This window comes from Rhinatrema bivittatum, chromosome 14 (assembly GCF_901001135.1).
Source record: "Rhinatrema bivittatum chromosome 14, aRhiBiv1.1, whole genome shotgun sequence".
Classification (NCBI taxonomy): Eukaryota; Metazoa; Chordata; class Amphibia; order Gymnophiona; family Rhinatrematidae; genus Rhinatrema; species Rhinatrema bivittatum.
The window spans coordinates 18,911,138-18,924,884 of record NC_042628.1 but is presented as its reverse complement, the minus strand read 5'-3'; the positions used below and the strand labels follow the sequence as shown (position 1 = coordinate 18,924,884).

The 13,747-nt window shown below is 41.8% G+C and overlaps 1 protein-coding gene across 3 annotated transcripts; it reads right to left on the bottom strand.

The window, feature by feature from the left end:
* Window positions 1–425: 425 nt before the first annotated feature.
* COQ7 (coenzyme Q7, hydroxylase) lies at window positions 426–13,566 on the bottom strand. 3 transcript variants are annotated; one of them, XM_029576893.1, is made up of 6 exons: window positions 13,410–13,566; window positions 8,093–8,286; window positions 5,456–5,570; window positions 4,382–4,521; window positions 2,628–2,696; window positions 426–662 (listed from the first exon to the last, which is right to left on the bottom strand). In XM_029576893.1, exons 1-6 carry the CDS (start codon window positions 13,483–13,485, stop codon window positions 585–587), a joined length of 672 nt encoding a protein of 223 aa, XP_029432753.1. In that variant the 5' UTR covers window positions 13,486–13,566; the 3' UTR covers window positions 426–584. The 3 variants fall into 3 exon arrangements, with proteins under 3 accessions (XP_029432753.1, XP_029432755.1, XP_029432754.1); XM_029576895.1 differs by lacking the exon at window positions 13,410–13,566 and adding an exon at window positions 11,726–13,380; XM_029576894.1 differs by lacking the exon at window positions 426–662 and adding an exon at window positions 2,352–2,498.
* Between the last annotated feature and the right edge of the window lie 181 nt (window positions 13,567–13,747).

Here is a 13,747-nt window from a genome sequence, read left to right as displayed (position 1 = left end):
CAGGAAAATTGCAGTCTGAAATTGTGCAGGAGCAGTGAATTTTGAATTTCATCAAGTCTGCATTATTTCATCATGCCCCTGCCTATAAATCCTTTTAGTGCTGCCCAGCTGTGCCTCTCAGAAATGTCTCTAGCAAGCCAAAGGGGCAGTTGCATGTGCTTCTGCATTTGCAGTTGTTGTGCTGTGAAATTTGTCAGATGTTGGATCACAACAAATTCAAATGCAAAAAAACACTTGTAACTGCGTACTTGGGCTGCTAGAGAACTGGACAGAAGAGGCTGAACAACCAATACTCACTGCCCAGGCCTGACATCATCTTAAAAGTTTTAGGGAGAAAAAAATGCACAAGAGACGGACGCTGCAAGCTGGGCCTTTGCTGTCACCCTGTGGGCTTTTGCGAATATAGCAGCTCAAAGAAAGCTCAAAAGGATTCAGAATAAAGTTTATTCCTGGCACTCGGTGGATAATATATATAATAAAATGTCAAATTCACAAAATTTAACAAGGGCCAAAAATAGCAAAGCTGTATGAAGAATGATCTTTCACTCTCACTTCTGCAATTGCCAAATTCAAAAACATTTTTTTTAAATGCGCTGAGATAGGAAGACTGCAGCTCTGCATCCAATCTGTATAACATTCTTCAACAGAGAATAAGCTGGTGCCTGCAATGAAAAAACAAAACAAAACCATAGCAATGCATGAGATGCAGCTTTTACAGTACCAAATGCTATCAAATGCATTTATTTAAAAATGAACTATTGCACTAGCATTCTACCTTTGCTACTCAACGAGCAAGCTGAGCACAAAGGCGAGTTAAAATCCTGTGGCATGAGAGTTTTACTGAATACGCCATCTCTCTCTTGAGCCTCAGGCTAAGCAAACACTGGGCTGCAGAAAGTGAAAGTGACCATACTGAGCTCTGCCCACCGGCAGCGTTCCCTGCAGGACTATTCTCTGGGCAGAGAGCAAAGAAACTCTGCACTCCGGGGAAATCATCATGTCCCTTTTTTTCAGACCTGATTCTGGCTTACCACTGTGAGCACTCGACTGCATTACAGATACGGTTGGCGTCCGCACCACATTCTCTGGGACTGCTCGGCCTACAACCCCAGAGGAATGAGGGGAAATGCTCCCAGCAACACGGTCTTGAGTTAGGAGGGTCGATAAAGTATCTAGCAGCTGAGATGAGGCTCTGCTAAAAATACGCTGGCCAACTTCAAACTACAAAAGCTGTGTCTGCGTTTACTATGCGGGGATTCGGACTCCAATTCTTATTGCACCTACAGGACACCTCCAATTAGCCTGGGCAGACGTCGGTCCCATCTAGCCTTCCCCCCCCAGGACCCAGGCTTCTGGGTCCATCTGGGGGGAGAAGCATCTAAATCACATGCGTCACACGTTCTCAAATCAAAAACGCCTGACCAGCGCTATCCTGTTCCGGACCAAAGATGCTTTATGTGAATTTTAAACAAGAATAAAACGGGTCCCACACTGTTTAAGAGCAAGGGTTGGGGGGGGGGGGGGGGAGGAGCTTAATGAAGTTAGATAACTACAGTCCTAGTAAAAATACTATGAAGGGATACAATGTAGTAATTGCCTTAGCACACTATCTTAAATTGCCATTTAAACACACAGAAGAATTGTTTCTTGAACAGGGGAGGATATAAGAATTGCATTTTATTCCATCCCTTCATAATGCTATTTTTGTTGAAACGAGATATTCTTTTCGGCAGAGTGTCTGTTCCTGAGAGAGAATTTGCACTCGCATAGCTCCTTCCACTGCCACAGGTCCTCAGGATGGCTTTATAAAACAGACGACAGCAAACCCACTCTGGGTGGGAGCCGGGGGGACGGACCATGATTTGTTAAACTAAGCCAGCAGCAGTTACATCGGCCTCCCAAAGACAAGACATATCCTTATCCGCTAAGCCAGGAGGACAAACTGCGGTTCTGGCACTGAACCCATGCAGACCTGATTTCTTTCTTTTAACTAAATATTTATAACATTGAAAGCAAAAAAAAAAGGATTACGATACACCATATAACCAGGTGTAAAACTTTAGGACCAAGGTCCCTGAGGTATATCACTGAACTTAAACCCAATGCCGGGCCTCAGCCAAATCCAAAGGCCAAGTATGTTTTTACTGGTAGCAACGGCTCTAGGGTATGGCGAGTACGCCATATATTTCTTCTATCACTTCCTGCCCCTTCGCCCTTCCCCTCCCCTCGTCCCATGCAGTACATCGAGGTGACAAAGGTACCACTGCCAAATCTCAAAAACTGGTGGGGAATCTCCTACAAAACACTTACCCGCAGCGCCTCTCTGTGGCCAGCAGAGGTCACCGCAGTAGCAGCACTTCACCTCCACGCCACCCCCGACCCTCTCTCGCACTCTCCAACAACAAAGCCAAGCTCGAGTCTCCTGTGCAGTAGCACAGAGAGCTACAGCCTGGGCCACAGGAATGGCCCACAGTGGACTCCTTCTATAAGGCCATTTTCTAGGGACATAAAATGAGAGAAGATTTCAATTCAATACTCACTGATTTATGGTTTATTTTAGGACAACCACCTATAATGCTACATCATCGCACAGTACAATACAACCTTCCACAAAGTTATCTACGTACCAGTTCAGCGTCGAATTCAAGTCCTGTGTCATGATGTTCTAGTTCATCATCCCGGAACTTCTTTATTATCTTAAAAGGAAAAAATGTAAAACAATTCTAATTATAAGCACGTTGTCATAATTCAAAATTAAGAATAGAAAACAGAAGCAGTACCCAATCTTAGGTCAGAAGCACAATAAACTCCAGAGGAGTAAGAAGGACCAGGGCACATGCCATGGCTACTCTGTCACCTTTATTTGGGAGTCCACATAATTCAGGAACTAAAGCTTTGTTTTTTTTCCAGCTTTCCCGATTCACTTAAATAAATAAATGTCTGTCCTAAAATATTTTCAGCCTCTATGCCTCTCCACCTCCTAGAAATGTATATTCCTTAAGCAGGAGGGACTGTGGCTTTACATAAAAGCAGACTCCTTTATTGCCATAGTCAATCATACTGCTTAGAAAGTCCTAATTATTTATCATGCAAAGCAAAGCTCTATGTACGTGTGTAATGTATTTATAATAACCAGCTCTGCAGAACGTATTTTACTACCTTCAAGGATGGCCCTATTGGTCATGAGAATACATATACAAGATCATAAGAGCCATGCAGAGTCAGACCATATGATGTTTTTGATCATATTTTTATATACATTATTTGTGGTAATTTATTTTGTTGGACATGGCCTAGGGCACTGTTTGTTAATGTTACAATAAAATGTCAAATAAACACATATGACCTTTTGATCATGAGAATGTGAATGCGTGAGACCAGAGGATGTGGTCAAGGCCAGCAGTATAGCTGGATTTAAAAAAAAAAAAAAAAAAGTTTCGGACAAGTTTCTGGAAGACAGGACCACTGACAATTAGCAGCCAGGGAGACCTGGGGCTTGCCACCTCTTACTTCTGGGAGGAGTAAGCAGCAGGGAATGGATCTCCCCGTTGGTATTTACAGGGTAGTCCCAAGTGACCCAGAATGGCTACTATTAGAGACAGGAGACTGGGCTTATCGGATCCCTGAAAAAAAGAACCCCAAAACCCTATCCAAAGATAAGAGCATAACTGGGGAGAAGATTCCCTTTGCACCCAGCACTATCATTCTTTGTGTCAGCTACCATCTGCCGACTATTCCCTGCAGATCTGCATAAATAGTTGATGGCCCCTGAACGTGAGCCTTAAACTGACTGGCTGTCATTAAAAGCCACATCTTAACTCTCCTCTCTCTCTAAAGTACACTTGATCTTTACATGCATGGGCCTCACTGGATAATGTTTTCCACAAGCCAGGAGTTAGAATAGAAAAAGCTTTGTTGTTATCGGTTCCATAGAGGTTAAACTCTGATAAAGTCAGAATACTCAACAAAAAAAAAAGCCCCAATGTGCATATTGGGGTATAAATAAATATATCTGACTCTTCCAGGTTAAAGCACCTATTAAGCTTTTAACCGTACACTCTACGGTAACACTTTATATTTCTCCTGCCTTTATCTTCCTTCCAGCTTGTCGCAAGCTTCCAAGTTCTCTTTCCCTGTTGATTGTAACTTTGACTTATTCCCACCTATTGTTTAGCTCTCGTTTACTTGAATTGTTACTCCAGTTATTCCCTGTTAAATGTAAACCGATCCGATATGGTTATTACTATGAAGGTCGGTATAAAAAAAACTGTTAAATAAATAAATAAATAAAATAAATATCTAATATACAAAACAAAAATTAGTAAGAACAAATAATTTGATCTTGCAAAATTGTATGGATAGCACATACGCTTTACAGTACCTGTAATAATTCTTTATATTTCTCAGGGTCCAGCTCCATGAGCGTTCTAATCTGATTGTTATAATGCTCTGAAATGCTCTCTTCCACCGCCACAGTGCAGGCCATTGCACCTTCTTTTCCTAGCAAAGCTGTACCAGCGCCTGTAATTTTCATAAAAAAAGAATACAAGGAATATTGTATATGGGCTAACCTACACATCTTTTACTAACGAGTTAGGTCTCAGTGTACCCAAAACCATTTTCACCTCTGGAAGGAGAAAAGCTAATGGATTCACCAAATAGCAGTTGCCATAAAAACATATCTGGCAATAGAAAGAAAAAGGATTTCACAACCACCACAGAAAAGATATTCCGAGTGGGCAGGAAGAACCACCATCAGTTGTGCACCTCCAATTACTTACCATCCGAGCAATTTTGGCACTTGAAAAAATGCTTAGGCTGGGGATAAAAATAGGAAATCTAGCTGGAACAGAAGCCCTCTGTTTATCAGATAAAACTGGACAAAATATTTTAAACAATGGCTAAAATTTCACAGGAAAAAAGTTGCTTGGAAAGGGCCAGCGGCCCTCATCTTTTAAAATTATCATAAACATGCACAGGATCTCTCTTATCCTGCTCTATGTTCTTACTCCCCATCTCTCTCACACCTCACCCTTGCATTATACACACTTTCTACATGAATGCAAACCCATGTTGTCGCAGCAACATCTCCTGTACTGATAAATACCGGAGAAGTTAAGGGGCACACCATTCTCAGTATGCCCAATCACAAAAGCTGGTAACATCAAAAGAGCAACTCTGCATATCAGAGAGGGATACTATAATTCATGCATATTATAATGAAACTGATAATATATTATGTGCAGCGTGGGGTCCTATCTAAAAGTCCAAACATTAAGTGTGTGTGTGGGGAGATTTGTAGTGTTTTTACCAAAATGCATGGCCTTTCAACTACATTTTTAATAAACGAGATGGGCTTTAATTATATTCACCTACATTGGCAAATATCTTGACTGTTCATATTCCCAAATTTGGGAGAATCAAGCCCTTAATGAGAACTACAACATCCACTCACCTAAAGCAAAGCCTACTACATTCCAAAAAGGCAGCAAAATGGTAGGTCGAACTCTATGAGCAATCATTAATTCATTGAATGTTTTCAAGTGTTCTTTTTCTTGATCCCACATTTTCTGCAATAGAAATAAATTGGCTGAGAAACCTCACACCACACACATGCAAAAAAAACCAACCCATCGTATAAAGCTCCAAATTCTGCATACCCAGGAATTTGCTCTTTTGCTGTGGGCTTCCAAGATTATTTAAGTTAAGTCAATCAGCAGAGCCATGAAAACACATGGCAACAAATACAGGAATTTTAAAATCTTATTGCCACATTAACAGTTTAGCGCTACCCCTAAACACCCACTCAGTGCTAATCTTGTGGGTACAAGAGTCCTGCCAAGCACTGCCCAGCCCCGCCTGCACAAGTACCTCTAAACTGGCAACCTCCCATCTACCGAACGGAACCCGGCTTTCCTCTAGGCAAGTACCTAGCCCTGCAAGCTATCCTCCGGTGGGTTCTAGGGACACAAACCCTGGAGGAGGGGGAAGGGGGTGTCTTAACTTTTCTAGAAATGCATGTACAGACGAATACAAAAAAATACTAGAATCTACAATCTGTCACAGGGAAAAAGCTAATAAAACTAAAAAAATAAATTTTAAAAACGTAAAAACAGTGAACTGGAAAAAAAAAAAAAGGATGTAATTTTCAAACAGTCAACAGGTAAAATAACAAGGTTTCATATGATTAGCACTATGTAGACAAATATCACTATACATAGCCACTAGTGCCTGGGGCAGGATCTTGGCACACGTCTGGTTCCTCTATACTACAACTGAGAACTAGTGAATTCTGGGCTGGTTCCCTCTAGAGCTGGTATTCTACAACCAATGACAGGCCAAGATACTTGCTTCCTGACCAATAGCAATATGGAATGTTGTAACACTTCACCTTCTTCGGGAGACTGAGGGACTCTGCATTCCAAGCCTCACTTTGGGCCATACAGAAGATTAACCTGTTTAGTCCTTGCTGCCAGAAACTGCATAGTACAGCAGGAGTTAGATGCTGCCTACTTATCAGTTCAAGCATTGCAAGGGAAACAAAAAAGGTATCAGTGTAAAATAATATCTCTCAACAGACAAAGATCCCCATTTTGCAACACATCTTTCCAAAGTACCCTGTTCATGTATGATACCGGTATCAGAAAGGCCTTTACTGTTATCAGTTAAGATAAATCTATGTATCAGAGCAGCATAAATGGCAAAACTACGTCCTGCCTTAGTGTCCTATTCATAAAAACCCTCGAGGACTATTTTTGCGTAAACCATCATCATCATTTTAAAACAGCAGCAACAATGCAAGTGAAAGTAAATAGATCAATACAGGCATATAGTAACTGGCCAAAATACGTCATACAGGCACAATGGATGAGAAGGTTCTTTGTCTTAAAACTACAAGAAAATGGGAAAAATCAATATTTTCAATACAAAGGACGATAAACTATCAACACAACTGGCACTAACTGGCAACCTTGTTGGAAGCTGCAGCAGAGAGATCAAACAGCAAATGGGCATAGAGCACACTCATACTTCCAGAAACAGGCTGAGGCCCATTGGCTTATGCAGTGGAAAGAAGGAAGCTGCCAAGTGCCGTACCTTTAAGATCGATGTTTTTCAACCTGGTCCTCATGACCCACTCGGCTGGTCTGGTTCTCAAGCTATCCACAATGAATATGCATGATAAATATATTGCATGCACTGTCTCCACTGTATGCAACTATATCTCATACATATTCATTGTGGAATCCTGAAAACCAGACTACCTGAGCAGATCCTGAGGACTGGATAGAAGTCCTCTATCAGTGGTTTTTCAATCTCCTATGTGAAAAGTGCTTGGTAGAAAGCTAAACACTAAAGTTGCTTAAGGGGAAAAAAAAATGTTTCTCTCAAGCATATTTTACTTTCGAGAGAGAAAATTTATTTTCTTGTTCTTCCTGTGCTGGAACAGCTTTGCAAAATTGTTGCTGCTCCCATAATCACTATTATAATCCATTAAGACCTGTCAATGTTCATAATACTGAGGAGCTCTTGTTAAGGTCATTTACCAGTAAAACAACAAGCAGTCTGATCAGGTGAGATCCTGAAAGGGTTCTGCAACCCATAGGCACTGAAAGCAGTTAATCCTTTGACAGATTATGTAAAAATCTAAGAACGATCCAACATTATTTATCCTAAACATTGCAGAACGCAAAATGTTAGCATAAGATGGATTTTGTAGTACAGCATAAAATAATTATGCTCAAGCACGTACCACTTATAATTTTAGGAGGGAAAGAGGGAGCAATGCCTGATAATAACCAGTTGACTAAATGTGCACAGATCTGAGCTGACACAACATAGGTGAATTCGCATACGTGTGAAGACCCTAACCATTAGTAAGGCTATTTAGGACATTGTAGAAGTACAATAAAGTATTCCCGGATGTCCATTAAGCTTATGGACCATCTGTGCATGAAAAGATCCTAACATCTGCATGGCGTGCAGTAATTTGGTTTTATGAGCTCCCTGTTGTGTTGCCGTTTCCATTAATTAATTTTCAGAGAAAGAAAAAAAAAGTTGATTATTAACAGTAACTCAACTCATAAATACCTACCTGAATGACTAGTCCCACTGTTGTTCTGCCCAGGACAGCCATTTGCCCTGCATAAATGCGATCTGCCCCATACTCCCCTGCATGATCTACTCTGATTATGGGATGTACAACAGCTTTGTCCACATTGTCCAAGGTCATTCCTATACTGAAGGACCTGACAGATGTCCTGTCTGCTGGTGCGCAACATCCAAATCCTATCAAACAAAAAGACGTGAAACGGCATTGCAATTTAAAGCAATATTAAAAGGCACATTACTTCAACAAAGAATGGAATGACCAGGGTAACGTGGCAAAATACACAACAACGTGAATACGAAACATGAGGTAGAAATAGTCCACCATGAAAGACGCACACGAGGACGGTAACTATGACACCAGCGCGCGGGCGCTCACCTACTCACTTAAGTCAGCTCGTGCCAAAGGACGCGGCCATATTATAAAGTACGCACGCATATGTGCACATGGTATAAAAGAGGCTGAACGCGCAGTTTTATATGGACGCGCGCATGCAAACGCCCCCTCTATCACGCAAGTGGAGGGGGGGATTTTAGTAAACGTGCAATGACACAATTTCCAGTTTTCGTTCTCAGCTCGCCCAGGTAAAGGACAGGACTTCCTAACCCCGCCACCCCCTCTTCAGTTAATTAGCCTCCTTTTTATCGCTAGGCCCGATCCTTAAAACCCCACCGACTGGCCTAGATTTGTTTGTTTTAGGACTAACACGCCATCCATAGCAGACGTAACGTTACGTAGTAGGGGACCCGGGCGTGGACTTGTGTGTTTAAGTATTTACGCGCTGGTTTCATTCATAGGTTCTGGAAAGCCCACATCCTGCCTCTTTTTCGTAAAAAAAAACAAAAAACTGTCTGCGTACCGGGAGATATGCGCGTACACGGGTGCCTTTTAAAATCCGGGCAGCATGCGCCAACCCGATTTCTGCGCACACCGGGCTTTTAAAATTCACCCCAAAGTCAGTAAGGATAATTTTCAAACAAATGTGCGCGGCGGCATATACACCTGTTTACGACTGCAAGCAGAACTGTGCTAAGTATTTTATAAATCCGGCCATACGGCATACGCGTGTTTTATAAGATACGCATATCTCTACCCTGCAACATATGCGCACGTATGTCGTCTTATGCGCAAAGGTCGCATATTAATGCGCTGAATATGCATGCTTTTCCTACCCATTTTAAAAACATGCGCGCGCATATTTTACAGGGGAAAATAAAATAGGACTTACTTGCATAAACCGGCGTACTTTAAAATGTGTGTGCAGCAAGGAAGTTACCAGTTTTACCAGTTACTCCACCAGCTCTTCTCTGGATCATTGAAACCCAGCCTGAAACCCACCCCCCCCAAACCTCACACCCAGTCAGTACTATGCAATAAACACGTTTAATATCACTTACGCCAGATAATTAGCAGGTCTAAAATTACATAATTTGGCAAATCCTCGTGCATGGATTTTAAAATAGCAATTTGCACGCATAAGTATTGGCCCTGAGCCCGGAATGCCCTTGACCGCCCCCTTATATGTGCACGTAAAAGTGAAAATATGCGCATATTTTGGACTTTTATAAAATACAGAATACGCGAGTAGAGGCTATTTGCAGGCATAACGTTTTGAAAATGTACCCCAATGTCACTATCTTATTTTCTCTGGGTAATGTCTCCAAATGGATTTATTTTGCGCATACCTTAATATTATTATAATAATAGTACCATGAATCTCACTTGTAAATCAGGGTATACTGGGTATTTATTTATTCTATTTAAAAAATCAACTGCTGCAACGATCACAGCAATTCACAAGCCCCAAATGTATTGCTAGTGCGCTTCTCACTACTTGCACTATGCCAAAGACAGCTTCCTTCTGGCATTCATATGTACAGGCAAAACATCAAGGTGACCTTGGAAGTTCTTTCTAGTCAGGCAAGTGGCATTCAATACAATTGGGACAATTTCTGCGTCTTTCTACCACATTTTCCAGGTCTCCGATAGCATCTCTTGGTATTTGAGCCTCTTCTCTTTTTCCACATGTTGTACCGAATAGTCGCTTGGAAACGACACTTCTGTTAGCAACGCCATTCTTGTGTTTTTCTCCTTTACTACAACACCCAGTTTTCTAACATCGAGCTTTTTATTGGTTGAAATGGGAATGTCCCTGGTGATCACACCATCTTCATTCACTATAATTCTGTCGGAGTTGTGAGCTCAGTCTGGTACAATGATGGGTATCTATAAGTTCATATGAAGTTAGCCCTGTTATCTGTACCCTCTTGTTTGATGTAATTTCCAACTTTGGTTCTATGTAAACCGACGTGATATGTACTAGTACAGGAACATCGGTATATAAAAGTCTTAAATAAATAAATAAATGGTTAGACATTTTTTTCCGGTGCATAAGCCATGCTGCTTTATTGTGCTTTCCTGTATACAGACCTTATATTAGCATGTTGTGCCCAGCCACACGATGTGTAACCATTTCTCGCTCTATGCTACAGAACCTACATTTGTCCATTTTGTTCTATGCTGTCTGTAAATCATCTTAAGTACATAAGACTTGCCATACTGGGTCAGAAGAAAGGTCCAATAAGCCCAGTATCCTGTTTCCAACAGTGGTCAATCCAAATAGCTGGCAGGATACCAAGGGGTAGACAGATTCCATGCTGCTTCTCCCAGGGATAAGAAGTGGATTTGTGTAACTCCACCTTCACAATGGTTTATGGACGTTTCCTCCAGGAATGTGTCCAAAACCTTTCAAACACAGCTACACTAATAGCTTTCACCACATCATCTGGCAATGAATTCCAGAGCTTAATTATGCATTGATTTAAAAAATATTTTATCTTATTAGTTTTAAATGTATTACCCAGTAACTTCATTGTGTGCCCCCTGGTCTTTGAACTCTATGAAAAAGTAAATCAACCAATTGTATACTTATTCCACACCACTCATTATTTTATAAACCTCTAACATATCTCCCCCTCAGCTGTCTCTTCTCCAAGTTGAAGAGTCCTAACCTCGTTAGTCTTTCTTCACAGGAGAATCGTTCCATCCCCTTTATCATTTTGGTCACCCTTCCCTGTATCTTTTCTAATTCTGCTGTATACTTTTTGAGATGTGGCGACCAGAACTGCACAGGATACTCAAGATGAGGTCACACCATGGAGCGATACAGAGACATTATGATATTCTCTGTTTTATTCTCCATTCCTTTAATAATAATTACTAGCATTCCATTTGCTTTCTTGGCTGCTGCTGCTTTCTGGACAAAGGTATTCTCGTCCACCTACCAGAAAACATTCCCACTATACAGATTCTTTCAGACATTGAAGATACCATATAAAATTTGAATTGCTCTGAAAATGCAAGTGTATGTTTGCTATTCACAATAAAATGTTATTAGATCTATTCCAGACAAACATCACTGGCTTATTTATCGCTTCAGACTTGGATAATTATAAATTATTATTTGCGGGAGAGGGGGGGGGGGGGGAGAACCAAGATGGCGGCTTAACCCCAACACTGCTCTGCTCGGTCTCTTCATTCTAATTGCCTGCGTTTTGTTTCCTCTCATGCTGTCGAAAAGGGAGGGGAAGGTGCGATCCTTTCCCTCGGAACCCTTACCTTCAACCGGGCAGAAAGATCCAACAATGTCTGGCGATGGCTCCGCCCCTTTGGGTCTTTGGATCCGATTGTGGCGGTGAGTGGGGGGGGGGGGGGCTCGCCCCGGCTTCGGAGGAAGTGTTGCTTAGTCCCCTGGATGATCGTTTGCCGCCAGCTGCATGCGAAACCTTGCCGCTGCCTTCACTGAGGGGCCCCCCCGAGGTGGTTGCCCACTCTGCTGAGGCAGAGGGAGCCGCAGCTTTGGATGCTCCAGTGCAAGAGCTCCCGTTGAGTCCAGAAGGTGGAATTAATTTGCTCCAATCCGGTCAGACTCCTTGTGGGATAGGCGGAAGGCAGGAGTCTGCTGCTGAGGTTTTGCCTTCTGATGGACTTTGTTTCCCCCAACAGAGAAGCCAGCGCTGCTAACGTTAGAATCTTTATGGGATCTTGGTAAAACGTTTTCAGACTGCACTTCAAAAATTAAATTCCACGTCTCAACAAATGGATAATCTCTATAGAAATAATATTTCTCAACAGCAGGAAATTTCTACAAAATTTAAAGAACTCCAAGAAGAAATTCATATTGTAAAAGGAGCTCAGGCTTTGATAATTCAGGACTGCGGTTCTTTAAACAGAAAGGTGGAATTTATTGAAAAAAACAGGTTGAGACATTTAAAATCTATGTCTACTAAATTTTCCAAGGGTAGTGGGAGAATTTCCTCTTCTGACACTGAAAATATATTTCCTTGAAGTCTTGGGAGTTTACTTCAGATTCAGCTTCCCTGCTGGGTAAAGTATATTTTCTACCATCCTGTTCTTTTCTACCATCCTGTTCATCTACTCAAGCTCAAACTCCTGCTGTGGATATGGCTAACTTGACCAATTGTTTAGAGCCATTTAAATTATGAAATATCAGAAAGAGCTACACTTCTAATTTTTTTTTTCTGAAAATGATTTAAGCTCCATTATGAAAAGTTACTTTAAGAAATCTACCGTTTATTCATGGGCCAGAAAGTGTGGATATTTCCGGATTTGGCAAAGTCAATCCAAGAAAGAAGAAGAGGTTAAAGCCAGGATACCCATGCTATAGGAGCTTCCTTCTTTCTGAGATACCCATGCAAATGAATAGTTAAGTTCAATAATGATAACTTTGTATTTTTTTTATACCAGAGCAACTTAAAGCTTTTCTAGATTCTAAAAAGATATTACCTGTATCTGTAAGATCTGAATCATTCATATTGTATAGAGGTGAGCCTTTTTTTTTTTTTGTATTAAGCTAAGCCTTTTCTACATATTTTGTTTTCTTGTAATTTCTCCATTATTGGGCTGACCATGCTTGGGGTCTAACTGGTTCAGTTACAATAGTATTTTTTTTGTTTCTTTTTTCTTAATATCGTAATGTACAAGTTGCTGTTGGAAAGTGGATGCTTTGTTAAAAAGTTTATATGTCTTAATAAAAATAAAGTAAAATATATATATATATAATTTCATTTCTATCACATTGTGTCCAGGGAAGAATGTCAAATTTCTCAAAAGATATAAATAAAGCCCAGTCCCGACAGCGAGGGCTTATTACATCTACAGTCCCTTTCATTCCATGCCCATGGGCGCAGGACTCTCGGTGGTAACCGGTACAGGAAGCCAAGCCTGCTCCTTTCCCTCGGCGACAGGGAGAAGCCGATGGGTCCCACCTCCGTCCCCTTACCTGGCGCTCCTATCAGGCACCGCCGGGAGCACGCGCACGACGCCCTCCTGAGAGCCGCCAGTGCCGCTCGCGCCATGCTGCGGTGCCCGAGGCCTCACCGACCTTCCCGGGCTGTCCGGAGCTCGTCGCGCGTTTGTGACGTCAGCGGGGGCGGCTCTCCCGCCCGCCCCCTTTTTTTTTTTTTCCGGAAACTGACATGAAAAACGAGTCGCTTATGGGCGGGGAGTGTGCCCATAAACATGGCGATAACGTCCGTAAATCTGCACACCCCAGCTCTAAAGCGGCTTTCATTCACCTTCCTGCGGCGCGCGGATGGTGTGCGTTATAGGCTCAGGCAG

Bases quoted from the DNA above. Each gene is read 5' to 3' on its own strand.
- COQ7 (XM_029576893.1), bottom strand. From the start codon at position 13,485: ATGGCGCGAGCGGCACTGGCGGCTCTCAGGAGGGCGTCGTGCGCGTGC. The intron at 4,522-5,455 runs GTGAGTGGATGT...TGAAAATTACAG, and splicing joins TGTAGTAGGCTTTGCTTTAG to GCGCTGGTACAGCTTTGCTA. The intron at 2,697-4,381 runs GTACTGTAAAGC...TTTCCTTTTAAG, and splicing joins AATATAAAGAATTATTACAG to ATAATAAAGAAGTTCCGGGA.